The 13,781-nt window shown below is 36.8% G+C and overlaps 1 protein-coding gene across 1 annotated transcript in view; it reads left to right on the forward strand.

Annotated features, from left to right (window-relative positions):
- galnt18b (UDP-N-acetyl-alpha-D-galactosamine:polypeptide N-acetylgalactosaminyltransferase 18b) overlaps positions 1 to 13,781 on the forward strand; it is a 109,591-nt gene that overhangs the window by 49,751 nt on the left and 46,059 nt on the right. The window contains 1 exon segment of the mRNA XM_030130884.1: positions 5,905 to 6,071. Coding sequence (XP_029986744.1) covers positions 5,905 to 6,071 — 167 coding nt within the window.

Genomic DNA, 13,781 nt, shown 5'->3' on the forward strand with positions numbered 1-13,781 from the left:
GTGACTCTGACAGGTAGTGGCACATGAAAATGCTGGATTTGCTCTTTAAAAGGTACAGTTTAAATGAAAAAGTTCATTTTAGATGCTCTTCTTCTGGATGTTATACAAATATTGCAAAACTAAACAAACACAAATTTCTTGGTATTCAGAGTTAAATTTTTTAAGGATATCAAACATTGAATACATAACCAAAAATACATGAATCTAATTTTGCTAAAATTGTTTCCAGTATCAGTAATCAGGATATCTCAAACATACACTGTGTGTGTGAAAAGATCCAATCACAGATCTGTATTTTATTAAATTTTAGGATATTACAGGTGTACTTCATGGATGGGTAGATGGACTGGGACTTCTCCATTTTCAATCTTGTTTACAGAGGTATCTCCAAAATGGAATCCATCAGGTTGAACGGGTAATCTGCTGGATATTCCCCTTATCTCTGCTGAATACAAATGTATCACTACCTTGGACGGTGATGTATTTCTGTGCATTCACTCCAGTGTGAAACAGCTTCCACCATTACAAGCTTGCAAGTCTCTACAACCACTCTCTGAACACAAATATACTGGAAGGGAACAAAAGGACTGTCAATGTATAAATCTAAAGCAGTGTATTTTTCAAGTGGTCAGTAGTATGTGTTGTATGGGCCTACATTTTGTGCTGCAAATAATTAACTGATGAGAAAAAGCTTGAAAATGATTGTTTTGCACCACTTTCACTTTCAAAATGGTTCAGGTATTGTATCAACAAGTTTACTCATATATAGTATAGTAGTGCATTAAATAGTGTAACCTGTGATAATCTCTGACATGAGACTCCTACTACAACAGTCAAAAAGACTTCCTCTTTCCAGAAACCACTGAAGATTTTCCTTTACTTACATACAATGTTATTACAAGGCAAGGGAAGTTTATTTGTATAGCATAGGGGTGTCAAACTCATTTTCTTTCGGGGGCCACATTCAGCCCAATTTGATCTCCAGTGGGCCGGACCAGTAAAATAATGGCATAATAGCCTAGAAATAAGGACAACTCCAAATTTTTTACATGCAAAAAATAACATTGAATTATAAAAACATTTACATTTTACAAACAATCCAAACAAAAAAAAAAGATGTGAATAACCTGAAAAAATAGAAATTTCTGAAGAAAAATAAGAAGAAATAATAAGAAGAAAAATTTGATCAATATTATTCCTCAGCTTATGATTCATACATGTGTATTACAGATCAGATCTACCAAGATACAAAACAGGCAGAATATTGCTAAAATTGCTCTTATTTTTCTTTAGACATTCCAGGTTGTTCATATTTGTTCAGCTTATTGACATTTTATTGTTAAAGGATATCAGAATTTAATGTTCTTTGCAGTAAATCAAAGAGAAAAAAATTGGTGTTGCCATTATTTATAGGCATGATGTCATATTAAACCACAGAGAAAATGTGGAGTCATTATTTTTAGGTTATTATGCGGTTATTTTCGAGTTCAACGCCCTTGACTGTTAATATCATCTGCACTTTGCAAAATCATCTCGCGGGCCAGATTGGAACCTTTGGTGGGCCGGTTTTGGCCCCCGGGCCGCATGTTTGACACCTGTGGTATAGCACATTTCAGCAACAAGGCAATTCAAGGTGCTTCACACAGGACATTGAAATACAACGACAGGAAAAAAGAAACACATTTAAAACATTATAAAAGAAACATGTAAAAGGTGATTAAAAACAGCAAGTAAGAAAACAACACATAAAATCCAAAAATATAAAACACACACATATTAAAGTAAGAGTTGCAGTTTGCGGTTGCATTACAAACATACATATTCTCAGTGTACCAACCTGAGAATATGCATGTTGCCTTTCTCTGTCACCAAGCAACATATATTTCTTACGTGTAGCATGGTGTTCTGTATATTGCTATATGGTGTTTTAATTTGGAATTATATCCTATGATATGAATATAGCAACAATGATGTGTTTGACTTGGTTTCCTCAGCTTCAATGTTCTCATCACCACGGTTGCACAATCACACAAGCTGACATCATGTGTGAAAAAGCAGTGTGAAGGTTTCAACAACTAAACTATCTGTAGAGCATTTTATCCACTACGTGTTTCTAAACTCCCTTTGCAGCATCTATTCCCACTAATGCCTGCACCTTACTCTCATCCAGAACTGTTTCAGGGCACACATTAATCAAAACGCACACTTTGCATTCTCGCATTGCCAACACATGACCCAACAGTGGTGTTCAAGCCATGATAGTCTGTAAATACGACAGGCTTTTACAGCAGAACACTGCAAGAATTAAATCTGTTCACCTTTGATGGTGCTTCTTAGTGTTTGTGTCTCACAGTTACATCATAGTGCGAAGCAATATATGGTAGTGATAACATCCGTCCAAGTCAGATTGATCAAAGCAAATGGGTTTGATAAGTGATACTGACGTTTATTCACCCCAAGAGGTAGGCAAATACTGACAGGTATAGAACGATTTTTTTGTTGCTGTTACATTACAGTTGCATGTTGTTGTACCTATGAGAAACACCTGATATCTCCAGCTCAGAATTACTACTGACATGGATTTTTACGCTCAGCTTTTCACGGTTGTGGTTCAGTAGATAAGGATATGGTTCAGAAGCATTAGTCTAATTCTTTCCTCCAGCAACCACCCGGTGTAATTTCTTTAACACAAAAAAAGCTGATAGAAATCCTAAAACTATCCTCACTCCAGCTCTCTACCAACACTTCTGCCTTTTCTGTACACATCACATGACCACCCGTTATTGATCCACTTAACAAAGGTGGTACAAGGAACATTCTCACCTTCCTACATTTTGTCTGGACTTTGAGACTTTCCAGTTTGATCTGAAGCAAAGTGTCAGGTGTGAAACTTCACCCAGATCGCAGTGAAGATCAAAAAGTCTAGTTCACTGATGTTAGTTTGAACCAAAATGAACCATGTACAGTCTTATAAACGGTTTGTACTTTCAGACCAATCACATGCAGTTCCACGAGAATATGAGTAATATGTCTGCCAATAAACAGAAGAAGTCAAATTATGATGAGATGAGGTATCTTATGTTAAATTTTTGGATGTTATTGTAGATGAAAAATTGAATTGGAAATCTTATATTAATGTTGTCTGTAAAAAAATCATGAAGTCAATTGGCATTTTGAACAGAGTTCGTTCATTGATAAATCATTCTTGTTTCTTGACTTTTTATTATTGCTTAATTTATCCTTACATTATTTATTGCAATACTGTTTGGGCGGCAACCTGTCCCACGTATCTCAGTAAGATTCTCTTAATTCAAAAGAAATTTTTAAGAATGATCAGTTTTTCTAAGAGACTCGACTCATCTGCTCCTCTTTTCAAAAAATTCAATCTTCTCTCAGTTTTTGATGTAAACGTTTACCAGATCTGTGTCTTCATGTCCAAATATGTTCACTTAACTCATATTCTTCCTAAAGTTTTTCACAATTTCTTTATGTTGTCTTTCCGACACGATTTTCAAGCAAATTTTATCTTCCATACTGCTGAACTTCAGTCTGTCAGTATTCTCTAAAATATCGTGGACCAAATCTGTGGAATAATCTAAGACCTGAACTTCAATCAACATCTACTTTATCATTGTTTAAAAAGCATCTGAAAAGGACTTTAATTCATGAAAAAATGTAAGGCTGTAGATCACTTGATTTGTATTTGATGATTTGTAATGTGGATTACATTTTTATTGTTTTTACTTTAGTTCATTATTTCAGTTATATTGTATTTTTTAATTCTTTTTTTGTGTATTGTTCATTTCGGGGGAGGTATTCATATAAGCCTTCTTTTTTGGCTTCTAACCTCTCCTGCACAATTTTGTTACTTGTTTGTATGTTGTTGTTTTTTCCATCGCTGTTTTCATTTTGTGCAAATAAATAAATAAATAAATTTTAAAAATGAGATAAGGAGGACAGAATCAGAACGTGCCGATGTCAGAAACATCTATAAAGGGAGATGCAACACATGCACCATGACCTATTAGCCTGCTTTGGTCTGGTAACAAAATTTTAGCATGAAAGCAAAACCAACCCAACCAAATGCAGACACTGTAACAAAAACATGAATCTCTATTTGGACCTTGAGGTGTGAAAACATCCTTAGTCACAGGAGGGCTTTCTCTGACATTTTTCACTGAAAGAAGATGATTTCAATGTGGACACAGTACCACCTCCAGGTATGAGAAGACCCTAAATGAACTCTGTAAGCACACTAATAATAACAATAATGACTAAATGTGATTTAATTTAACAGCATTTGTGTAGGAATGATTCTGTCTGAGACTTCTTTAACCATATATCATTATAACCAAGATCACTATAGGCAGTTTTTATTGTTTTAATAATTTTATTTATTACTGGCATCAAAAGCTGTTTTTTAATAGAGTCCTGATCTTAAAGATTAGAATTAGAAAATTAAAAATATGCATGTATCATGTAAAACATCCAACAATAAAGCCTGAGTTTGCCATTTATTCGATTTAAAAGGTCCATAATAAGAATATATGGAATATATAGTGTAGTTATTGGGCTGTATATAATACTACTACATGATCTAAATGATGGAGGAGATGTCAGATAGTTTGAGAGATTCGATGGAAAGTTTTATAGATGACATCAGTAAGACTCGTACATCCACCGATTTTCATGAGACTAATGGAAGGGAAGGGCAGGGACCAAAGATAAATCTGTTAAATGCTGGAGCAGATTCACACCCTGGATTTGTTTTTGTTTTTTAACAATTTCTAACATTGTGAGGCAGGATGTGTGACTGAACTATAGGACAGTGGGGCTTCGGTGGAAGTATGTTCTCTACTGAGTGTTCTTTGTCAAGGAATTTTTCAATACAATAAGTGAATCGCAAAAAGTGTCTTTCATAGTTTTTAATCACATACTTACTGTATGTTACTGCACTGTCTGCAGCGTGAGACCAAAACAGTTCAACAAAAGCATTTTCTGGGATTTTGCAATTAACTTCACCCAGCATCTAGAAGTCTCATCACATAACATTAAATTGTCACAACATATAAGCAATATAATAGCTGTTATTTCTATTTTATATTGCTGTTTTTTTCTGAATCTACTCCAAACCTTAATGGGTTTGTCCTTGGCCTGTGCCCTACACTTCCTCCTGTTGACAAATAAACAAACCAACACACCTTACATGACCTCCGTGGCAGAGGTAAATATTAAGAGGCGTCTGGGCTTTCGTCAATGAAGAAGTCCTTCCTAGTTGGGGATAGAAATGCTGAATAATACTGGATTATGAACATCTCCTTAATGAAAAGTGAAGTGTACCTTTATAGTTCTGAAATGACAGACAAACTTTAATCCTTTAATCCCCTTTTGAATATTTCAGTGCAGTTAATATTTGTCTTCAAAAACATTTCCATCAGAAAACATCATGATCAACTGTTCCAGTTAAACATCTTTATTCAGTATTGAAGGGGAATTATCTGCTGCTCTGTGGTTTTATATTTACAGCCTGCTGCCTCCACATTTTCTGCAAACAGACATCAGGTGCCTCTCGGGAGAAGAGGCTGGACTCCTCTCATGCAGTGTGAAAATGTCAGTGTATGTGACAGCAGGAAACAATGTTTCAAAAGAAGGGAAAGAGAGGAGCTTGATTCATGTCAAACCGTACCACACTAAAGATAATTTATTCCTCCTGAACGATCCCATTTATGACTGCATTGCAGCTGCAGCACTATCGCAGTAGCCTTCTAATTGTCAGATTTCTAAAGGTCTGAAGTGGTGTCAAAGCCAGACTCTTTAGGAATCAATGTTTAATTTGCATGTTAATCTTCAGACAAATGCTGCCCAAAACACTGATTCACCATCAGGTTTTTCTTTCCTCCACAGGTGCAAAAACATCACCTATCCATTAAATCTCCCTCAAGTGAGCATTGTGTTCATTTTTGTGAATGAAGCCTTGTCCGTCATCCTGCGGTCCATTCACTCCGCCATCAACCGGACGCCCTCCCACCTCCTCAAAGAGATAATCCTGGTGGATGACAACAGCAATAACAGTAAGCACTGATTTCAGAAGTAGTTCTATTTTAAAGAGGACCTGAAGTTTACATATCACTGTCTCATATGAGGAGAAGTGCGCTCCTCTAATGGCCTGCAGACTGCTTTACTGTTTTTAATTAGGGGTTGTCTTCAGTGGACTTAACTGATAGAGGAGCAGTAACACTAATTAGCTGCAAAGCCAGGAAATTTGCCCCAAGGCAGATAACGATCCAGCAAGGTGATGAGGTGTTTGTATATATCGTCTTGTCTGCATTTGCAACCCTAATTCCTACATCTTCATGCACAGAATGTAGTGCAAACACTTCCAAAAAAGTCACACAAAAAAATTCAGTATATGCAGACAATGCCTGCTGATGGTGTTGCGTTCACTACGTGCTGTGTTGTTGCGGCGGTGATGGATGTGGGAGCGCAGCAATAAATGACTTTAGGAATGCATAAAGAATATATCTGAAGTCACCTGTGGAAAAGTGGGCTGGGTAATTTACGGTTGAGGACTTAACTACATTATAAAGACAGGAAGTAGGATATAAAAAGGTAATGATACTATGCCAAGGTCGTTTATAGGCAATGCACTTTCAAATGGGCTGTACTGCTTGTAACAAGGACTGAGACAACCATTAGGGGCAATCAACATGGGAAATACTGGCACAGGCAGGAGTATGTTTACCACAGTCAATAATGCAAAGCATGCACATGGCCTGTAGCCTGCAAAATGGATCACTGGAGTGCATCTGGTAAATGATTGTACTGCTCAGAGATAAAGACAGTCATCGTCCTTCTGGCAAGTATTGACAAGAAGCTGAATACATACAACTTTATGACTTGTTTCTAGTGAAAAATGGAAAAAAGAAAATGAAAACCTGAAACTTTGCTCCAGCACTTGAGAGCACAGGAGGATTATCACATCACATCAACATTCATGTTTCATCACGTAATTGAGAGCCAGGGAGCAGTTCCCTTTAGCTCCTTCAGGGACCCAAGTCACGCATTGACATTTTGCTGATGGCATTTCACCCTGTTTGCTTGAGTACTTTGTCACAGTGCGTCTGATAGGCCCACTGTTATCGTTATCACCATGACTGTGAATCTTATCTGTACTAAATGTCATTAGCCTGTTGACCCATGATGCTGCTGAGATTCCTGAAGGGGTCATCGTCCACAGCCAGCCTTCCGGCCATCCACAGCTTTACATTACTCATCCAAAACTGTCACAGCTCACCTCTGAAAGGCATTAGCATGCAGCAGAATGTGTAGCCATCAAGGAGGAGAAGGGCGAATTGACCTAGCTGATTCCTTCTTAATTGGATAATGTCCCGAGCTGTGGCCCGAGAAAGGCTCGTCTGTGCAAGAGATAGGTTCAGTGATTAGACGGGCTGTCAGAAAACTTATGATTCCATACTTTTAGCTTAAATTATAATTCTAATAAGTCGTGTGTATGTGTTAGCTTTGAGGACTCTGTGATTAGCCCACTAATGTCAAGCACAAAAGGAGAATGTGTCTGAAGCAAAACCTGTATTTTATGACACAGTCACTGTGTTTAACTCATTTTCAGAGATGATGAAGTCCTCTAGGTGCCAGTAGTCCAGACTCAGTAGTCTAGAATGAAACCTCTCCTAGTCCATGGTCCAAACAGCGGTCTTGGTCCAGATCAAAATGAACAATAGTTAGGTTTGTTTTAACGGCAGGATATACTGATCAGCATGTTACTCTGTCCATCTGTTTTTCCATAACTAGAAAAAACATGCAGTTTATTTTTGTGACATCCCGATCTGGACTTTTTTGCTTCCGATCAGATTTTTTTATGATTAGTTTCGCCGATACTGATCCGATGCTGATACTTTTTACAATGAAATTTTGATTTAAATTTGGAGTCATTATTTGTAGGTTATTATGCTGTTATTTTGCTTGATCGCAATTGGGCTGAATGTGGAACCTGAACTAAAACAAGTGTGACACCTATGACTATTACTAACTTTAGTATAATTGTTGCACTTTTCTAATTATTACTGTGGACCAAATTAGAACCTTTGGTGTATGTTTGCCACCCCTGCTATAGTGCGTCTGTGGACAAGGATACAAGGGTGCGTTCCATGCTGTATGTACCTCACGCGCAGACCATACGACTGAACAAACTGCAAGTGAAACTTAAGACGTTTTACTAATTCCTCTAAACCTCCTGCTGTTGTGCAGCTCATTTTCCTTTTCCCTACCTTCAGAAACTTTCATTTGAGGAGGCAGGATGTTTGTTTAAGAGGGAATTGCCCCCCCGATCTTCTAAAAAATGCCAGATTGGCAGGCGATACTGATCTTTAGATCGAGTCAGGACATCTCTAGTGTATTTTATTAAATGGGCTAAAATTGATCAGTTAAGTTTATAACTGCACACAAAGCAATGATTGTGAAGAGCACTTAAGTTTTCTATATATGACTGATTCAAGGTTCTTTGACACTACTTGACTCCTCTGCTGTCAGTGGATGAGTCAATGAAACTAAGCAAACCTGAGTAACAAGGGAAATATACCGTCCTCTGATGACTCTTCTGGATGGTTCAGGCTTTGGAACCAATAACAAGGTTTTACTACAGGTTATTGTCAGTCAGCCCTGTGATGAACTGGCAACACATCCAGGGTGTACCTCGCCTTCACCTATTGGCTGCTGGGATGGTCTCCAATACCAACACACTCCAAATGACTAAATGGTTCAGAAAATGGATGGATGGTTATTCTCAGCCATTAATTAAAGAAAAAAAGAAGGAGAAGGGAAAATGTGCTGTTTTAGTATGTTAGGGGAGGAGGATATGAAGTTTTTATACAAATATGGTTTAAGAAAGTAATAAAAAGTCAAGTTGAACAAACACATTAACAATACTGAAGGTTATATTAGCCTCCCCAGTGGCTCCACTGGTGAACGTTTCACATCACTCACAGCCTCATTGCAGTGGGATGGGTTCAATTTTCAACCAAGTTCTTTTGCTGAATGTCATACAGAGCTGAAGATCCACCCATTCACTGGTGGTTGGTGGTGAGACACAAACAATCATTTACACATTTGGTGTTTGTCCAATTAGAAAATAATTTTACAAGCCAAAAGGTTTATGGCAAAGATAGTAAAGAAACATCTAGTTTAGTGTTAAACAGTTCAATGGACTGCATCTGTTGCCGCATGTCATACATGTCAGCAACACCGAAAAAGCTGCTGCGTCGGCAAATTTTACCTTAGTCTTCAAGAGTGAGATGACAAAATATTAACAGGTGAAAATCAGTACAAGTCTTGTCATCTTCAGCGACATTGAACAGATCATGGGGAAAAACAGCTACTATGACTTCACCTACACATGTAGTTTTTACATTTATGTATTTTGACAGTCACACTTAAACTGTTTTACAGAAAATTATTTTCTTGATTCTTAACATTATCACTTAAATTGACAAACATATGTGTAAATGATGCATAATTTAAAGGGGATCAAAACCGTACTTGTCTCTCACCTTTAACTGCACATTGACTCCCACAGGACACAACCAGGATGGGTGGGACGCTGTGTCTAATAAAGGTGCAAAAGGTCAAAGAATATCTGTAAAACTCGAGAGGATATTATAAAGAGTACAACTACTGAAGAATAAAACAAAAGAAGATGCAAAAACCAAGACAAAGACAGAATCACAATGACATCAGGAGATTAAGAAATCCATTAAAACAGAAAAGGCCATCGAACACAGACCCATCCACAAACCAATCAGTGTCAAGGATGGGGAGACACTGCACACATAGACAATAACAGTAGGATGTAGGTTTATCATCTCAAAGTTCTCTAGTGCAGTGTGAAATGTAATGAAATGCGTGATGTTGAATTGGCTCTTGACCACTGGAGTCTTGTGACACAACAGTTGATAGCCAAAGAAGAAGAAATGAAGAGTACAAAACAGGTCAAGTCCTGCCTCTCAGCAGAAATTTCATCTTCAGTGAAATGGAGACAGAAATTCTAGACTCCTGCCGGATGAAGCAGAAACCCCAGGCAGAAACCACGGTCTCAAGCAGCTTCAGAACAAATGTACATCTGCAGTGATAAAGGCTAAATCTGATTATTATCTGTTTTTAATTTGCAAATCATATTCAGATCTGGAGAAATTTTGGAAGGCAGTGAATACTTTTAACCATAACTCTTGCCTCTCATTTCCTCCTCTCACCACAGCTGATTGGTGTTCAATATCAGGCCATTATGAGATTTGTGCTCTGGGTGAAAATCCACTTTTATTCATTGTGCACCTGCAACTTGAATCAGCTCGCAGAAAAGTATCAGCTAATATTTCAAGCTCAAACTGATATCAAGATGTTTTTTTTTTTTTTTTTTTTTTTTTTATATAAATATGTTTCAGCATTCATGAGTTGACCGTAGGTGTTTCTGACCAGAGACTCTACTGCTGTTTGTCACATTCCAATTCCACACCACACTTCATCAGAGTGACTTAATGTCAGCACCTCAGGTGTCCACAGTCCCTGCAATCACATAGACTACACTGGTTGGAGGTTCAGCAAACAGTACCCACATGCAGTTTAAGATGCAGGACAAATAAAGCTGAGACAATATCAGAAAACCAACAAAACTGAAGTTTTCTGCTGCCACTTTGAAATACAGCAGTGTATATCTGTACTAATGTACATCAGAGGCTGTTAGGGGAGGAAACATAATATCTGTGTGTCTGCTGGATATCTCAAACACAGATTTTCATAACCACAGTTAGTCAGGAGTTGCCAAGCGGTGTTGTACAAATTGCACAGCAGCTGTGAGATGTGTTTCCATGAGGATTTACAATCTCCACAAGCAGTTGTAAGTGTGTCAAAATCCAACAGAACATTTTGTGCTTTATAAAATCACATTTCAGATTTATTTTTAACATGGTTCATCAAACAGAAAAAGATCACATGAGAGGAATGAACTGATAAAATATCATGTAAGGCAATGCAGAAAACAAACATAACTACTACAAGTAATACACAATACACAAGATGGCATTTCTTTAGCATCCTTTACTAATTTTAGTCTGATAGATGAACTAAACACATGAACAGATTTGTTCTTGAATAGCACAGATGGGTGGTTTAAAAGAATTTACTAAACAAACAAAACAGTCATGCTCAGTTGCCTGGCATCTAAAAAATGAAAACATTTGGACTTTCAGAGGATTGGACTCCATTTGGAATAAATAGAGTCTACTTTTTTTTCCTTTACCTGTCTTAACCTTTATGAGAGTTTTGATATGAATAGAAATATGCATGAACGCACAAGGTCTGTTTTTAAAGTCATAATAAATTTAGAAGCTCTTCTGAACACAAAGCCTTTATTATGTTTTGTGCAGAGGCAGAGAAAAAGTACTTCATATTCAGTTTATGCAGTTGTAACTTATTTTGTCATGTGTAACTGAGGATGCGACAGAAATGAGCTGCATAAATGATGTGTTCCCCATTTTGCCACTCACCATTAACTTTATTTTTTATCATCCGACAAAACGGTGATGTTTCTCTTTTACATAAAAATACATCACTGGATTTACTGCATGGTTGCACAGTAATGTTAGAAGCTAGTTTGCTTGTTGTTGCAGTCCAAATTCATCCCAAAAACCATTGGTTTCCAACAGAGCTTCAGCGGGATATCAGTCCAAAATTGATGACTGTTGGCCATCAGCCATTCCTGTGTAATGAACTGTGCTTTATCAGGATTTGTTAGAAGGAAAAACACACCATCATTCTTATTTTCATTTCTAACAGAATGTCTTGATTATTAATGGATTAAATAAAATAATCAGTTTTAATGTCACCAGCAGCTCTTCATACTGCCTTAAGAGAATCATAGGATCATTTAATCTCTGAAAATTTAAGTTTAATGTTTTTGCTGTGATTATTAAAAAAAATTGTATGTATGTTTCTGTTGTGGTGAATCAGTCTCTTTGCTTCCAGTACTGAATATATAATCAAGCATCACATACATCTGAGATGATTGAAATAAATCCTTAAGATTACTTTCAGCAAGTGACTTTTTTATTGATAGCATACAAAGTGTACATGGTCCTCTACATGTGGTTAATAATGTATTCGGCTTTAGAAATACTAGGCCAGGGCCAGAATTCACTGGAAAATCAGAAAAATATTAAGCTCCTTCAGCCACTGTGTCATTATTATTACCCCGTCCCCTGAAATGGAGGCAAGGGGTATTGTTTTTGGTCCATTTTGTTTGTTTGTTTGTTTGTTAACACTCTAGCAGCAAAACTATTGGTTGAATTCAGACCTAATTTGGTTTATAGATTGCCAGTGACCCAGAATAGTTCTCATTACATTTTAAGAAAAATAGGTCAGAGTTTCAATTTTTTATGAATTTTTAAAAATCTTTTTTCCCCCATTTATTTATAATGGGTGAAATTTCACATGTCTGTAGCAGCAAAACAATTGGTTGAATTCATACCAAATTGACTTTATAGATTGCCAGTGACCCAGAATGGATCTCATTAAATTTTGGGAACAGTACTAGTAGTAGAACTAGGTCAAAGTTCAAATTTTTTATGAATTTTTTTAAATCTTCCCATTTACTTTTAATGGGCAAATATGTGTCAGGGGCGGGGTTTGTTGTTGTGTTGGCACCACTTGTTCAATATTTGCGTTTATTTCCTGAGTTCACTCATGAGGTCAGTTTATGCTCAAGGGGAAGTTCAGACAAAAAAGAGGTGACCACATTAGTTACGCATTTGTTTGTGTGTGGATTTAATGTAAAGTAAGTAAATGTTACTTAACACTGCCCTGGACATTCTAATCACAGTTGGTTTTCTCAGTGTTTTCCAATTTTATTGTGGCATGCAGTACATGAAAAAATAACTACACGTACTGAAAAATGAAATCTTCAGACTTCATTTATTTTAATCCAGTGCAAGATACCGTTGTTAGATACTTATCTGTGTGTGAAATACAGTATGCATCTTCCAGCAGTAGTGTGGCTTGTCATCAGTATGTGCAAATCTATAAAGCAGAACAAATTGCTGATGTAAAGATACCGTATAAATGTGTTACACTTTGTTGAGATTCACTGTAGATGCTCTGGCTTGATTTAATATGCTGGAGATATGTTTGCTAACAGGTGCCAGCACTAACATTCAAGCCAAGCAGGCGAAATGTGCTGTTTGTGCAGAGGGAAGAAAAACAGGACTGTAAAAAAAATGTATTACACAAATGAAAAAAATCAGCTCAATTTGTTTGTGTGCTAAATGTATAGTAGGATTGTGCCAAATTTTTACATTTTTTTCCCAAAAAAAAAACATGACCAAGGTGTATTTGTGTTTAAATTGAACTCAGTGGCAAAACATGTATGTTACTGTTTGTAATTACCAAAACCTTAAATACTACTTTTTCCAGTTATTGCAAATATGAAAAATCTAACTTTTCTCAACTTTCTAAAATGCTTCACCCTTCCTGTAAAGAAGCAAGGCACAGCACAAATCCACGGAGGCAGCTTTCTGTCTGCATGCAGCGGCTCCGCATTCGCTTTAAACTCAAAAGGCACCATGAGTTAAAAGTGAAATAGTGAGAGCACAGCCTAAGGTGATTTATACAAGAGATGATGAAACACAGAGATGATAAAAGTTTTATTATTTTTCCAGTATTTTCCAGTTGATGGTACAGTACACCGTTGTCATAGAATATTGGTTTTCTAATCACTGATC

The sequence above is a fragment of the Sphaeramia orbicularis genome, chromosome 3 (genome assembly GCF_902148855.1).
Source record: "Sphaeramia orbicularis chromosome 3, fSphaOr1.1, whole genome shotgun sequence".
NCBI classification, from domain to species: Eukaryota; Metazoa; Chordata; class Actinopteri; order Kurtiformes; family Apogonidae; genus Sphaeramia; species Sphaeramia orbicularis.